Raw genomic sequence first — 15,068 nt, 5'->3', positions numbered from 1 at the left:
CCTCATTTAGAGGGAAGGGAATTTAAGAGTTCAAGGAGGATAGCATTTGGCCTGTATCCCTTCCACTCTTGTCAGAGTGCTTTAACTAGCACTATTTCACTTGTGAATGTGATCCTTTGCATAATAGTTTCCAACATGAAAGTCTAGTTCTGTAATATATAAAGCCAGTTAAGTTGATATAATGCCTTGGTGAACTTCTGGTTTTCTGTTTATGCAGAGTTTGCTGTATGGATATTTGTCAATTATAATCACTTTGTGTTGCTCCTAATGTGAAATTGTGATGTAGGAAGGAAGACCTCTACGGGGAGTAGAAAAAGCCCTGGATTTGGAGAAAGAATACTTGAATTTGAATCCCAGTTCTGCTACTCACTGGTTAAGTTGTAATTTTTCTGGGCCTCAGTTTCCTCACCTTTAAAATAAGGGGATTGGACTAGAAAACCTATAGGTTCCCTTTTAATTCTAAAATCCTATGAGCCTAGATTTTTGTAGCTGAAATTCTATGTCTCTTTTCCTGGCTGTTCTTCCTTTGTTAAAAACCTGGCCACTGACAATATTAATGTTATTCCTTTCAGGTGTATTTGCATTTTAAAATTCTCTAGGGCTAAAGGTGAAATTCCAGGCCTGAGTAGGGCCAGGGTTATTTGAGTGTAAAAAGTAAAATAGGATATTCTGGCCCCTCTAGTTATCTACTCTGGTCATATAACACACTTGTATATTTCTCTGATTAATTATGTTTTCATGTTGTATTTGTTATTCAGTTACATTAACAATACTCAGCATATTTACTAAATTTGTGTTCAAATATATGTTTCAGACACAAAAGGACCATCCCTATGTTTGTACCAGAATCGACATCTAAGCTGCAAAAATTGACAAGGTAATTGGAACATACTTCACAAAAACAGGATTTCTTAACCTGGAGTCCATACGCTTAAAAAAAATATTTTGGCAACTATATTTTAATATAATTTATTTCCTTTATATTAGGTAAGATTTTTATGCATTTAAAAACATTCTGCAAAGGGATCTTAAGGTTTCAACAGAGTGTCAAAGGGATCCATGACATAAAAAGTCAAGAAACTTTGTTTTAGAAGATAGGATTGGCAAACTTGGCCCAGAATAAATAAGAAAGTTTACCTCTTTTCCTTCTATGAAGAGGTGGGGGACTATGGGTATGGAACACTATATATACTGTCAGACTCAGTTAATATATTGGTTCATTTTGCTGAATTTTTTTTCTTTGTTTCTTTGTTGTAATAAATGACTCATAATTCACTTGGTAAGGAGGGAGGGAAGGATATGTTTGGAAATGAAGAGATATAAAAACAAAATATATCATTAAAATTTTAAGGGGTCTTAAAGAGAGGCCATATGATGCAATAGATACATGAAGACATGACTTTGTACCCTTCCTTTGACACGTACTGACTGTAACCCTGGGCATGTTATTTAACCTCTAGACAACTTTCAAAGATTATGAATTGCAAACAAGGTGTCTACCTGAACTGGTAGAGGAAGATTCTCAAAGGGAGCTTCCTCTACAAATGAAATTACAGCTCCAGGCCCTATCTTTATTCTAAAAAAAAGAATTAAGGTCAGAAATTAAACCAAACTCTTGATGTCATTGACAATATTTCTTTTTTACTTCAGTTCTGCCTGTCAGCATTTTAAAGCCCTCAGCAATTGATTTCTATCAAAAGGTCATTGTATCAAAAAGAAATTAATGCCACTAAAATAATAATAAATTATATTTGAAATTACTAGTATCATCCTTCAAGCCCTAGAACTTCATATGCAGATTGCATCTGTAGAGTTAGGACTCTCTATCTGCTCTACCAGCACATACCTATAAACTCTGATCCAACCATACATAACAGACAATATGAACAAAAGGCAGGATGTCTTTGCCTGAAAATCAAAACTCAAACTGATGTCTTCCTCCTCAAGCCTCTTCACGGCATCCATTCCTCCACCATCTCAAGTCCTGATTTCATATTGTACTGAAAAATTCACCTAGAATGCCCTCTTTTCCCTTCCACCTTATCTATCTCACAACCCTTGAATGTCTTCCCTGACATTTCTTCCAGTCTCAGATAAAGAGGGGATTCTTCTCTCTAGGGCCAACTTTGAGCCCATCCCTTCCTGTCTTTCTTTTTTAACAGAATTCCTTCATTATCATCCAGACTCTATCTAATCTTAAATCTCTCTGTATCAGTTCCTTTCCTGCTGCCTCCAAACATACCCAAGTGTCTGTCATCCTTAAAAAGACCTCTCCAGATCACATAATACCTGATAAGTATCATTAAGTATCTCTTCTCCCTTTCTCAGGCAAACACTTTGAAAAAAAAATGCCACTGCTTTTCCTCTCAGACTCTTCTTAACCTTTTGCGGTTTGGTTTACAAGGTTATTTAGTCAACTGAAATCACTCTTACCAAAGTTACAAATAATCTCTTATTGCCAAAGCTAATGGCCTCTCTTCTCTTAAAAAAAATTCTGAACTCAAAAAGCACCAAATATAGGGACCACTAGACAGCGCAGTGAATAGAGCACCAGCCCTGGAGTCAGGAGGACCTGAGTTCAAATTTGATCTCAGACACTTGACACACTTACTACCTATGTAATCTTGGGCAAGTCACTTAACCCCAATTGCCCTGCCTTCCCCCCTCCAAAAAAAATAACAACCACCAAATAATATGGGCATCTCCATATACAAATTATAACAGAAGAGGATTGTACATGCATCTATAGATCTCTATTATGTACAACTTGATTTTCTCAGTGTACAACCTTCATAAGTGTTTTGCTTGTCTGAGATTCTTTTTGGCCTTCCTTCTCATTTCTTGTCTACATTTTTTAAAAAAAGATGCTTCAGTATTCTCTTTTCTTTCTTTTTTGTTATCACTATTTTTCTTTACCCTCCCATTCCCACCCCAATTAGAAAAAAAGGAAAGCAAAGTTCCTGTAATAAATATGCAAAATCAAGCAAAACAAACTTCTACATTTGCCTTGTCAAAAAATGCATATCTTCTGTATGTTACATCCATTGCCTCTCTGTCGATATATTAGTAGCATGTTTCATCATTAGTCCTTCAGACTCATGCAGCCTCATGTACAACACTTTTCTTCTTCAGATAGATGAATAGATAGATCTAGTGTTCTCAAGTTTTTCAGTTATCTTTTATTATAATGTTATTGTGTGAATGTTCTCATTCTGCTCACTTCACTCTGCATCAGTTCATACAAATATTCCCAAGTTTCTCTGAAGCTATCCCTTTTGTTAATTCTTATGGCACAATAATATTTTGTTATGTTTATCATAATTTGTTTAACCGGTAATCCCCAACAGATGATCACCCCCTTAAATTTTCAGGTCTTTGCTATAATAAAAAGAGCTGCTATAAATATTTTTGTATGTATGGGTCCTTTTCCTCTTTCATTTATCTCTTTAGGCTTAATAGTGGTATTGCTGGACCAAAGAATATGCATAGTTTAATGGCTTTGGGGGCTTTGTTCCATATTGCATTCCAGAACAGCTGGACCAATTCACAAGTGCATCAGCAATTCATTAGTGTGTTTATTTTCCCACAGTTAGTGAGTCAACAGGTAATTATTAAACACTAACAATGTGCAAGGCAGGGCAACTGGGTGGCACAGGGGATACAGCACTGACTGGAGTCAGGAGGAGTCCTCTTCATGAGTTCAAATCCACCTCAGACACTTACTAGCTGTATGACCCTGGACAAGTCACTGCACCCTGTTTGCCTCAGTTTCCTCATTTGTAAAATGAGCTGGAGAAGGAAATGGTAAACCACTCCAGTGTCTTTGCCAAGAAAATCCCAAAATGGGGTCATGGAGAGTTGGACGTGATTGAAACAACTCAACAATAGCAACAACATATGTTCCAGGCCCTGTGCTAAATGATGGGGATACAAAGAAAGATACCATGTGCACATTTACATATGTGTGTATACACATAGATGTGTGTATATACACACGTATGCATGTCTGTATATGTGTATGTATGTATATGGAAGATTACGTCTAAAGAAAGATACTAGTTTTTATGAAGGCCTGAAAAAGACTTCTTGTAGAAGATGGGATTTTGGCTGAGGCTTCAGGGAAGTTTGAAGAATAACAAGGAGGCCAGTGTCACTGTATCACTTGGATGGAAATGTGAGAAGACTGGATTTAAAATGCACATATTTTTTTTCAAAGAAAGATCTTTACCAAAGTTTCACTACCTAAGGATAGTCACCATAACTTCTTTACCTATCTCATTCACTGAAATGACACATTTTTCCCCTAGGAAAGATTTTATATTTGAGTCAGACTTGGAAACTAGTACGAGTTTATATAATTAAGAAAGCCACTCATATATGGAATGTTTCACAATAACTGGAGTGAGCAGCCTAGATTACAAAATGAGCTGGGGTGCGTTTCTGTTAGCCTACCAGAAGTAATCTTGTTGATAGTCATTTGGCAAGCTAACAGTGTCATTTTCCCATCATTGTTGGTGTAGGTGACTACAATGCAAGGTGCATGATGAGTTTCCCAGGCAGGCACCTGGGGCCCTGCAGCAGCATCAGCCCACACCACACTTGTGTCCTGCTTTCTCCAAGGCTACAGAAAAGTAAACCGTCACTTCATTGATGAAAACCATTAACTGGCAATGGAATATAAAATTATTTCCATACAAGGTAGTATACTTGGCCACCTGCCAAGTGATTTCTTCAGAGCATATCAAGGGCATATGCCCTTCAGTATCTCCACTATTTATTATGAGTCTTCAGCCTACGAGCTTGCATGGCTTGTGGTTCTAATCATGGGCTCCAGTTAGATCTAGGGTATGACAGTAGAATAGGGAAAGGGATTAGGACTGGACTTGTGATTTCACTGGTGTGGGGAACTCTGGTGAAGGAGCTGCTTCTGCCAATGCAGATAAATACCACCTGTGCAGTTTGTGTTCTGGGGGGTTGCCTAGAGCACAGAGAGGTTAATTGGTTTGTCGGAGTGTGTCTGTCAGAGGCAGGACTTGAACCCAGGATTTTCTTGCTTCAGGACTGGTTCTCTTGTCACTATGCTGTGTTTCCTCTTAATGTGTAGTATTTTCTAAACATTAAAAATATAGTAATCCTGTCTGGGAAACTGCCTTCAATCCTCTATATTTTAGACTGCCTAGACACCATACAATGTTTTATTGGACCTGTTTGGAATCCTTTGACATTGGCTCTGGAAATGGAAGAAACAGGGTGAGGAGGGAGTAAGTGCTAGGGACTGGGATTTGTCTCCTGGTCTAATTTTCAGCTGGAAATCCATCCCACTCTGGTCTTTTGCTTACTGTCGTTCTTGTCCCTGTCATGCCCCGATCTCATATCCACTTTATGATCTCTGCCTCCACCACCAGAGTTTTTAGGGTCTGTCTCAGTTCTTTGATGCCACCAGCTAGAGCGGTAACAGTGACAGCCACAAGAAATAGATAGCAGCTGCTTGCCCTAGTGCCTGGCACAAGGAAAGTGCTTATGAATGCTGTTAAACTGACTCTGCTTCTCTGCCCTGGCCTCATGGAAAGAAAAGCATGAAATGTTGACCTGGAAGTCCCTTGAGGCAAAAAGAAGAGAAAGCTGAGGAATTCTGGCAATAACCAGTTGTCTGTGGGGGAAATGTACATATGATACACATTTAAATTTAATATGCATGATTAGCATTTTATTCATCACTTCCTTAAGTCTGGTCAATTAACAAAAATCAAACTCTTATAAGCACTTGCTGATATTCAACATATAAATGCTGAAACTAAAGTTTAACAATTTGCTTCCACAAACTGCTTCAAGTTGGCTCCAGTACGCTCCTAGTTTGGGGATCAGTATACACACATTTTTTTCCTTCCTTCTCCAGTGTTTTCCTGATTTATTTCTCTGTCAGACTTCTGGGAGATGAGGAAGAGCTTCCATGAATACCTGCTGCACATTTAACACGTAAAATATACTTCCCACCTCTCATAGCCAAAAGTAACATCCTGTAACTTTGCTTGAATGAAATCATTTTAAAAGAATATTCTGTGTATTCTAAAATGGTAAAATATACTATTATAGAATTCTTTGAGAACAGATAATTTCATTCATTTCTGAGTTACAGACCAGAATCTCAGGTAAGCTAGAAGACCTCCCACTCCAATTTAACAATCAACTTCTTTGCACAAAATCAACTTTTGCCTTACAGCCTCTCTAACAATTGTCATTTTTCTTTTTTGTTATATCTGCCAGTCTGATGGGTGTGAGATGGGACTTCAGAATTGTTTTAATGTGAATTCTCCAGTAGTTATTTGGAAAATTTTTTTCTCATATAATTGTTGCTTGTTTGGATTTCTTCAGTTTTCCATCCTTATCCTTCTTAACTTCTCAGCAATATTTAACACTGTTGACCGACTTCTTTTTTGGATATTCTTTCTGGGTTTTTGTGAAACCATCCTCTCCCAGTCTTTCTCCTAGCTATCTAATTTCCCTTCATGGTCTCTGTTGCTGGATCATCATGCCCACTAACTGTAGGTATTCCCCAAAACCTTGTCCTAGGCCCTCTTCTCTTTTCTCTGTACAGTTTTGCACTTGGTGACCTCATCAGCCCCCATCAGTTCATTTATTATCTCTATCCATATAATTCCAAGTCTATATTTCCAATTCTAGTCCATGATCTCCAGTTACCTACTAGACATTTCAAACTTGATGTCTCAGAGGCATCTCAGACTCAACATATCCAAAACATAGTTCATTCTTTCCCCAAAACCCCACCCCCCTTCTTAAATTCACTATTACCATGTAGGATACCACCTTCCTTCTAGCCACTGATACTTGAAACCTTCATCTCACCCCACATATCCAGTTTGTTGCACAATCATATTCTATTTCTACAACATTTTGCAGATATCCCATCTTCTTCATTCACTAGCTCATCAGTTCATTGTTTTTCACCTAGACTATGGCAATTACCTTCTATTATGTTTCCCTCCCTCAGTCTTCTCTTGTCCAAGCCATCCTCCACATCATCAAAACCCTTTTCCTAAAGTGTAAGTCTGCCCACATCCATTCTTCCCCCTTGCCCTCCAATTTAATAAACTCCACAACCTTCATGCACTGAACCATAGGGTTTAGCCATACCCACCTACTAACTTACTTTTCTTACAGAATGATATTCCATCTTACTTCTCTAGCCTTTGAAATGGTGAGCTCTCATTCTTGTTTTGTACTCCTTTCTCCCCTCTGCTTCTTGAAACCCCTGGCTTCTTTCAGCACTTAGCTTATGTGCCACTTTCTACATGAAGCCATACTAATGCTTTTCTTTCCCAGATTATCTCTATTCTCTCTGTATTTATGTTGTATATACCATTTATAGACGTGTTTTTGTCTCCTCCATTAGAATGTAAGCTTCTTGAGGGCAGGGACTGTTTTTGCTTTTGTTTTGTATTTCCAGCACTTAACACACAATAAGTACTTAATAATTGTTTGTTGATTTATCAGTTGACTTTGGGTTAGACACTTCTGTTCTCTGGACCTTCTCTGTAAAATGAGGATATTAGAGAACATGATTTTAAAGGTCCTTTTCTAATTGTCAAATCTTCAGACTAAATAGTAGACTAAAAGTGTTTCTGAAGGTTCTTATTAATTTATCTTCTTCTATTAATGCTTACTGGTAACTGTTGATACAATACTTGTGTAGTTTCCTTATATACAAAATGGTGAAATTGTAACCAGTCTACTACATGAAATAACTGGTACATAGTAGGCGCATAGTAAGTATTTACTAATTGCATTAAGAGAGACTTAGCTTAGCATTCAGAATTAGATGGGTCATAGTCCTACTTTACACTACCCTAGGCAGAACACATCTAAAGGATTGTTTTCAGGTCTGGAAACCACATTTTAGGAAGGACATTGGTCAGCTGGAGGGCATCCAGAGGAAGGTGATGAGGGTGGCAAAGGCCCTATCTAGCCTGAAGAAGTAAAGACTTAGGGTAGGATGAAAAGAAAGGACGTAATAGCCATTTTCAAGTATTTGTCAGTTGTAATGTGAAAGGTGAATTAAACTGGTTTTGTATAGCCCCAGATGATTGAATTAGGAGCAGTGGTTAGAAGTTGCAGGGAAGCATCTTTAAGCTGGAGGTAAGGAGTAACTTCCTAACAATTGGAGACATATATTTGTGAGCACAAGCAAGGTGGGATTTTTGTTGTTTTTTCCTCCTTGTTGGAGTTCAGTTTCCCAGACTCGGTGCTAAATTGTGGACATCTGAAGGATTGATCTTTAAACCCTGATAATTCACAGATGTGCTGAGTCAGGTGGTTTTATGCCTTCTGGCTCTGAGCTTATCAGGGGCCAAGTCTTTGTTATATATTCTGGGAGGTTGTCATTTTGGTTTCTGGGTTCGCTCATGAGAAGGATCTTGTGATTTCCTGGATAAGAGCCCCCCAACTATTCAGATGTTGTTTGTACTCCCTCAGTCTGGTGGTGTATATATAGGTTGTTGTCTTACTTTGTTCAGACAGTTGGAACCCTGTCTGTTGATCTTTGTGCTAATTTCTCTGCTTATATTTTCTCCATATTCAGGTGTTGACCTTTCCCTTGAGCTAGTGAATATAATATAACCCCTTTTTGAGCAGTCTTTCCTTTAAAAGCAGAACAAATAACCTGTGCTAGCAGGCCATCCTGGGTGTGCTAGGGTGCTTGCTAATATAATATGAAAGTGGAAGTTGGGGTGGGGGGACAGTTCTTCTTCACTAGAGGTCTTTGTATCTGGGCTGGAGGACCTAGAAGGCATTCTTTCTTAAGTACAGATTGGTCTAGATGACTTTTGTGGTTCCTTCCAGCTCTCAGATTGTGTGATTTTTGATTTCTGAGAAATAATTGCTATAGTTGATAACAAGAAGCTTGTATGAAATTTTGAAGAATGAGGATGCTTTAAAAAAAAAGCCCTGATGTTTTTCACCTTGATTTACCAAAAAAATTTTTTTTATCAGTTTGTAAAGTACTTTGAGACAACAGCCCTGTGACAGTTATGATACTTTAATTATTATATCTGTAAGTATAGTAAGTGAGCCAGGTAAGCTTAAATGTAATAACATATATAAAAATACTTTGTCAGCCATATTATATTTGAGGAAATTGAAACTTAGAAACGTTAAGTAATTTGCTCCTTGTCACACAAGTTAACAAGTGGTGTGTGTCTCCAAAGTCTCCTTGCCGTTTTAAGCTATTTGAAAGCTAAGACTTTTGGAACACTCTGTATAAAAGGCAGAATTGAACCTATATCTTCTTGACTTTAAGTTCAGTATGTTTTGGTATTTGTTTTCTGAACCAAGTAGAAAACAAAATGTTGAACAAAGTATACCTTTATAATATTCAGTACTGCTTTCTTATGTTGGCAGCATATGTTTTAATGAAAAAAACACCGTATTGGGGAATAGCAAACCTGGTTTCTGGTTTCATTTTTATAAGAAAAGAAGGGCTAGACTAGTTATTCTATAAAGTTTCACATTATGTGTTTAACTTCCTGGGTTGAAAGCAATATCTCTGATCTTGTTTTCTCATTTGAAAAAAGAACTTGAACAGATTAGCTTGAAAGTTTTTTTTTTTTTTTCTGGTCCTAAGAACTGATAATTCAGCAAAATCTCAGGGTTATATCTGAATATCTTCACTCACAAAGCTTATTTATAGCAAGATAAGTAAAACCTCACTTTGCAAAATACATTTACCAACTAGTTAGACTTGCTTTACCTTCCATTATACAATGATAAGACAGTTTGACAATTTTTTGTGTACTAATCCCCTGAAAAGAGTAATTGGAGACGATGAGACTTTACAACAATCTATAATAAACATTTTGCTTTCATAGTCTTCCTTTTATTTGTATCTGCTAAACATGTCAAAATAAAATTGTTGCCACTGAACAGTTTTGCTTTCTAGAAGTCCAGGACTTAAGAATATGAGCATTATAATTATCAAACTAACCTTGCCTATAATTTAGAATAAAAAAGTACTATTTAAATAATTGTCTAAAAGCTAGTCTAATGTGATTTTTTTTAGAATAATTTTGAAATCAGTATTGAGATAATTCCAGATAAGTCACCCAATTGAATATAATTTTTGGTAAGTATTTCTGTATGTACTAGATGAAAACGTCACCTGTATCACCTGTACTTGGAAGGTCCCTAGCACTCTGCCACAAATCTGTGTTTCATTCCATCATTTAGTGTTTTTATTATTGACATGGGTAGAGACAGAGTGTATTCTTAAGAATTTTTAAGTGGCTTACATTCTGGGGGCAGAGCCAAGATGTCGGAGTAGAAGCACAAACTTGGTGCAAGCTCCCCTCCAATCACTTCTGATGCATGTAAAAATTGACTCTAAAGAAGCTTTAGAGCTACAGAACCTACAAAGAGACAAAGAGAAACAAAGTTCCCTCTGAAAGAAGCCTGGCAGGCTGACAGGAAGGATCTATTGCACCAGGCTGGGAGCTGAGCACAGCCACACATGAACCACATGGTTCCCAGCCCCAGGGTGGCCCTGACCAGTGGCGGGCCTGGAGCAGACTTCAGGAAAGAGAATCACCAACAGCTGTGGCAGTTTCCAGAATTATGAACCCATAAACACCAAAAAGAAAGTTAAAGGTCAATGTGGAACTTTGTGGGAACAGGGGGACCGAGAGTGCGGTCTGGGGAGGCACAGCAGCTGTACAGCCGCTGTTGCCTGGCTGTCTCAGGAGCTCCTGGCTTGCAGATTGCAGGGGGACCAAGCTACCATTCAAAGGATGATTGCTCTTGCTTTAACCTGCTTGGATCTGGATCGCAGACTTGGGTGGTGGTCCTGGGGTGTGTGTGACCAGTGAGCCAGAGCTTGTGGTGTCTGTAGAGAGGGCACCCTTCAAATAGCTCCAGCAGCAGCAATTTGGGATGAAGCTCTCTCCATTCCAGAAGCAGAGTTCTACTGTGGCAAAGCGCTCAAAAGTTGGGTAATTGACTGACAAGATGAGCAAGCTGAGGAAATGTAATCAAACCATAGATTCCTTTTTTAGGGACAAAAAGGATCAAGGCATGGAGTGGGAGGAAGATAATGAAGTCAGAACTCCTGCATTAAAAGCATCCAAGAAAAATATGAAGTGGTTACAGGCCATGGAGGAGCTCAAGAAGGATTTTGAAATTCAGGTAAGAGAAGTGGAGGAAAAATTGGGAAGAGAAATGAGAATGATGCAAGAAAATCATGAAAAGCCAGTCAACAGCCTGCTAAAGGAGACCCAAAAATACACTGAAGAAAATAACACCTTAAAAAAATAGACTAACTCAAATGGCAAAAGAGGCTCAAAAAGCCAGTGAGGAGAGGAATGCCTTAAAAAGATGAATTTGCCAGATTGAAAAGGAATTTCAAAAAGTCACTGAAGAGAATTACTCCTTCAAAATAAGATTGGAGCAATTGGAAGCTAATGACTTTATGAGAAATCAAGATATATAAAACAGATCCAAACAAATGAAAGAATAGAAGGCAGTGTGAAATCTCTCATTGGAAAAACCACAGACCTGGAAAATAGATCCAGGAGAGATAATTTAAAAATTATTGGATTACCTGAAAGCCACGATCAGAAAAAGAGCCTAGACAACATCTTTCAAGAAATCGTCAAGCAAAAATTGCCCTGATATTCTAGAACCAGAGGGCAAAGTAGAAATGGAAAGAATTCACTGATTGCCTCTTGAAAAAGATCCCAAGAAGAAAATTCCTAGGAATATTGTAGCCAATTTCCAGAGTTCCCACGTCAAGGAGAAAATACTGCAAGCAGTCAGGAAGAAACAATTTGAGTATTGTAGAAACAATCAGAATAACACAAGATCTATCAGCTTCTACGTTAAGGGATCAAAGGGCTTGGAATGTGATATTCCAGAGGTCAAAGGAGCTAGGACTAAAATCAAGAGTCACCTACCCAGCAAAACTGAGTATAATGTTACAGGGGAAAATATGGTCATTCAGTAAAATAGAGGATTTTCAAGCATTCTGGATGAAAAAAAAAAACCAGAGCTGAACAGAAAATTTGACTTTCAAATACAAGAAGCAAGAGAAGCATGAGAAGGTAAACAGGAAAAAGAAATCATAAGGAACTTATTGAAGTTGAACGATTTATATTCCTACATGGAAAAACAATAATTGTAACTCATAAGACTGTTCTCAGTATGAGGATAGTTGTAGGAAATATGTATATATGTATACATACATATGTATAGGAGGGTATATGTGTATATCACTATATTTGTGTGTTTGCATATGTATGTTCATATGTATATAGCCAGAGGGCACAGGATGAGTTTAATATGAAGGGCTGATAACTAAAAAATAAAATTAAGAGGTGAGAGAGGAATTTATTGGGAGAAGGAGAAAGGGAGAGATAGATTAGGGTAAATTATCTCATAATAGAGGCAAGAGAAAACTGTTACAATGGAGGGGAAGAACAGGAAGGTGAAAGGGAATGGAACAATCTTATTCTCATTGAATCTGGCTTAAGGAGGGAATAACATTGATTCTCAATTGGGTATCTTACCCTACAGGAAAATAGGGGGGTAGGGGATAGGAGCAGGGATGATAGAAGGGAGGGCAGATTGGAGGACAGGGTAGTTAGAAGCAAACTTTTTGAAAAGGGATAGGGTCAAAGGAGAAAATGGAGTAAGTGGGGGATAGGATAGAATGGAGGGAAATTTAGTTGGTCTTTCACAGTATGACAACTATTGAAATTATTTGGGTAACTACACATGTACAACCTATATTGAATTGCTTGTTTTCTCAGTGAGGGTGGGTGAGGAAGGAGGAAGGAAAAAATCTGGAACTGAACATTTTAAAAACAAATGTTTAAAAAAATTTGTTTTTTACATGCAACTGGGAAATAAGATATACAGGGACTGGGGTATAGAGGTCCATCTTGCCCTGCTAGAAAGTTGGGGGGGGCGGAGAGTGATGGTGGAGGGTATAGGGGAGAATGGATTGGGGGAAGGGGTATTCAGTGGCCTTGCTATTTTCGGGTGGGGATAAGGGAAAGATGGGGAGAAAAAATTGTAACTCAAAATCTTGTGGAAATGAATGTTGAGAACTAAAAATAAATAAAAGAATTTTTAAGTGGCATAGATATAGAAGGGATACTTTGTGAAATTTAAATCAAGGGGAAGGAGGAGTGGTGCAGTAAGACTTCTGGATCATAGGATTTAAGCTGGAAGAGAATCCCCTCATTATATACCGTGTTTCCCCGATAATAAGACCTATCCCGAAAATAAGCCCTCCCCCGAAAATAAGCCCTATTGAGATTGCTACTGTAGTGAAGGTGATCCCCTGCGCTACACGCGCTCAGAGCTGCATCCAATCAGAGCTGCAGCAGTGAGCGCATCATCCTGTTCTTCCCCAGTGATTTGCTTATTGAATAAAGGTACATTTTTTTGTTCACATTTACCTGTTTATTAAAATTGCTGTCAATGTTCATTAAAATAAGCCCTCCCCTGAAAATAAGCCCTCTGGCGTTTTTCTGTCCAAAAAATTTTAATAAGACAGTGTCTTATTATCGGGGAAACATGGTAGATGACAAAATTGAGACCCTGTGAAATTAGGTGGCTTGCTTAAAGTCAAATAAATTAGAGCTCAGATTCTAATCCTCATGCTCAGACTTCTAAAGCCATTGTTCTTTCAAGTGTACTACAGTTTTCAGACCGCTAGGTGGCACAGTGGATAGAGTCCCAGGCCTGAAGAGGAAGATTTTTCTCCCTAAGTTCAGCTCATACTAACTGTGTGACCTGGGCAAGTCACTTAACCCTCTTTGCCTTAGTTCCATCTGTAAAATTAGCTGGAGAGAGAAATGGCAAAGCACTCCAGTGTCTTTGCCAGGAAATCCCCAAATGGGGTCACAAAGAGTTGGATGTAGCTGCAAGGACTGAACAACACAAGTCTTCAGATGTTTGAAGGACCCATATGTGGAAGAGGCAGTCCGTGTTGCTCCAGACCAAGTTGTAGGGAGACAGATTTTAGATAAATATGAAGAAGAATTTTATAAGAATTAGAGCACAGTCTCATCCCAAAGGGATGAGTTTCCTGTTACTGGCTATGTTTAAGGACAGAGACTGGGTGACCATTTGTCAGAAATATTGTAGAGGAGGGATTTTTGTTTTTTGCTCAGACTTCTTATTAAATTAGATGATCCCTGCTGTCCTTTCTAACTCTTTGACTCAATGAGATAGACATATTCTGAACCACTTAAAAGATGACTATATAAACAAAACAAAAACCTTCTTTAATATTTTGGAGTTGCCAAAAGGGGAAGAAGTTGTTAAGCTTCTTTGTGTAGAAATAAGATTGGTATACATTTCTCTCATACATAAATACTAAGAAGAATCTTTTTTTGTATCAACTGCTTCAGGAATTACTCAGAGATGATTGTTATTAAGGGTATAGCAATGAGAAGAACAAAATGAGAAGTCACATGGTGTAGTAAAAAGATCATTTGGAGTTAGAAGGATATGGTCTTTGAATCCTGGCTCTTACATTTACTAGCTTTGGACCTGGACAAGTCTTTTCACCTCTTAAATCTTACTTTCCTTGCTCCTAAAATGAGTTAATAATATTTATATTACCTTTCTTTGAGGGTAGTAAAGAAAGTATTTTATAAACCTTAAAGTGCTATATAAGTGTCAGTATTATTAATAATATTAACAGTTGAAAAATGAGTGAAAACTTTTTAAGCAACAGTTTTACTTATAATATGTAAATGTCCTTAGTTTCATAGTTATAGTATTTTCTCTTTGAGTAATAGCATCTTTCAACTGAACTAACCTATTGTATCTACTGAGTTGAATAGCATATGCAGTATTCCACAACCCTAGTATTTCACCTCTGCAAAGAAGGGTTGGAATGTCATCAGTTTTGATGACTTAAACTCCTTGAAACTAAAGATTAAAGTCTAGGGCAGCCAGGTAGCACAGTGAGTAAGAGCACCGGCTCCAGTGTTGGAATGATCTGGAGATCGAATCCCGGGCTCCAACACTTAGCACCCACTCAGAAACAC

At 37.9% G+C, this 15,068-nt stretch overlaps 1 protein-coding gene across 2 annotated transcripts in view; it reads left to right on the top strand.

Moving 5' to 3' along the window:
* Positions 1-15,068, top strand: part of B9D1 (B9 domain containing 1) — a 53,984-nt gene that overhangs the window by 16,801 nt on the left and 22,115 nt on the right. For both annotated transcript variants that reach the window (XM_069085204.1, XM_069085203.1), the window contains exon 5: positions 815-877. In XM_069085204.1, coding sequence (XP_068941305.1) covers positions 815-877 — 63 coding nt within the window. The remainder of the gene's footprint in view (positions 1-814; positions 878-15,068) is intronic.

This window comes from Petaurus breviceps, unplaced genomic scaffold (assembly GCF_028583685.1).
Source record: "Petaurus breviceps papuanus isolate PSGF00001 unplaced genomic scaffold, PetGlider_PUasm1.0 175, whole genome shotgun sequence".
Lineage (NCBI taxonomy): Eukaryota > Metazoa > Chordata > Mammalia > Diprotodontia > Petauridae > Petaurus > Petaurus breviceps.
Note: the sequence above shows the minus strand (reverse complement) of the source record. Positions and strands in the feature narration are given on the sequence as shown.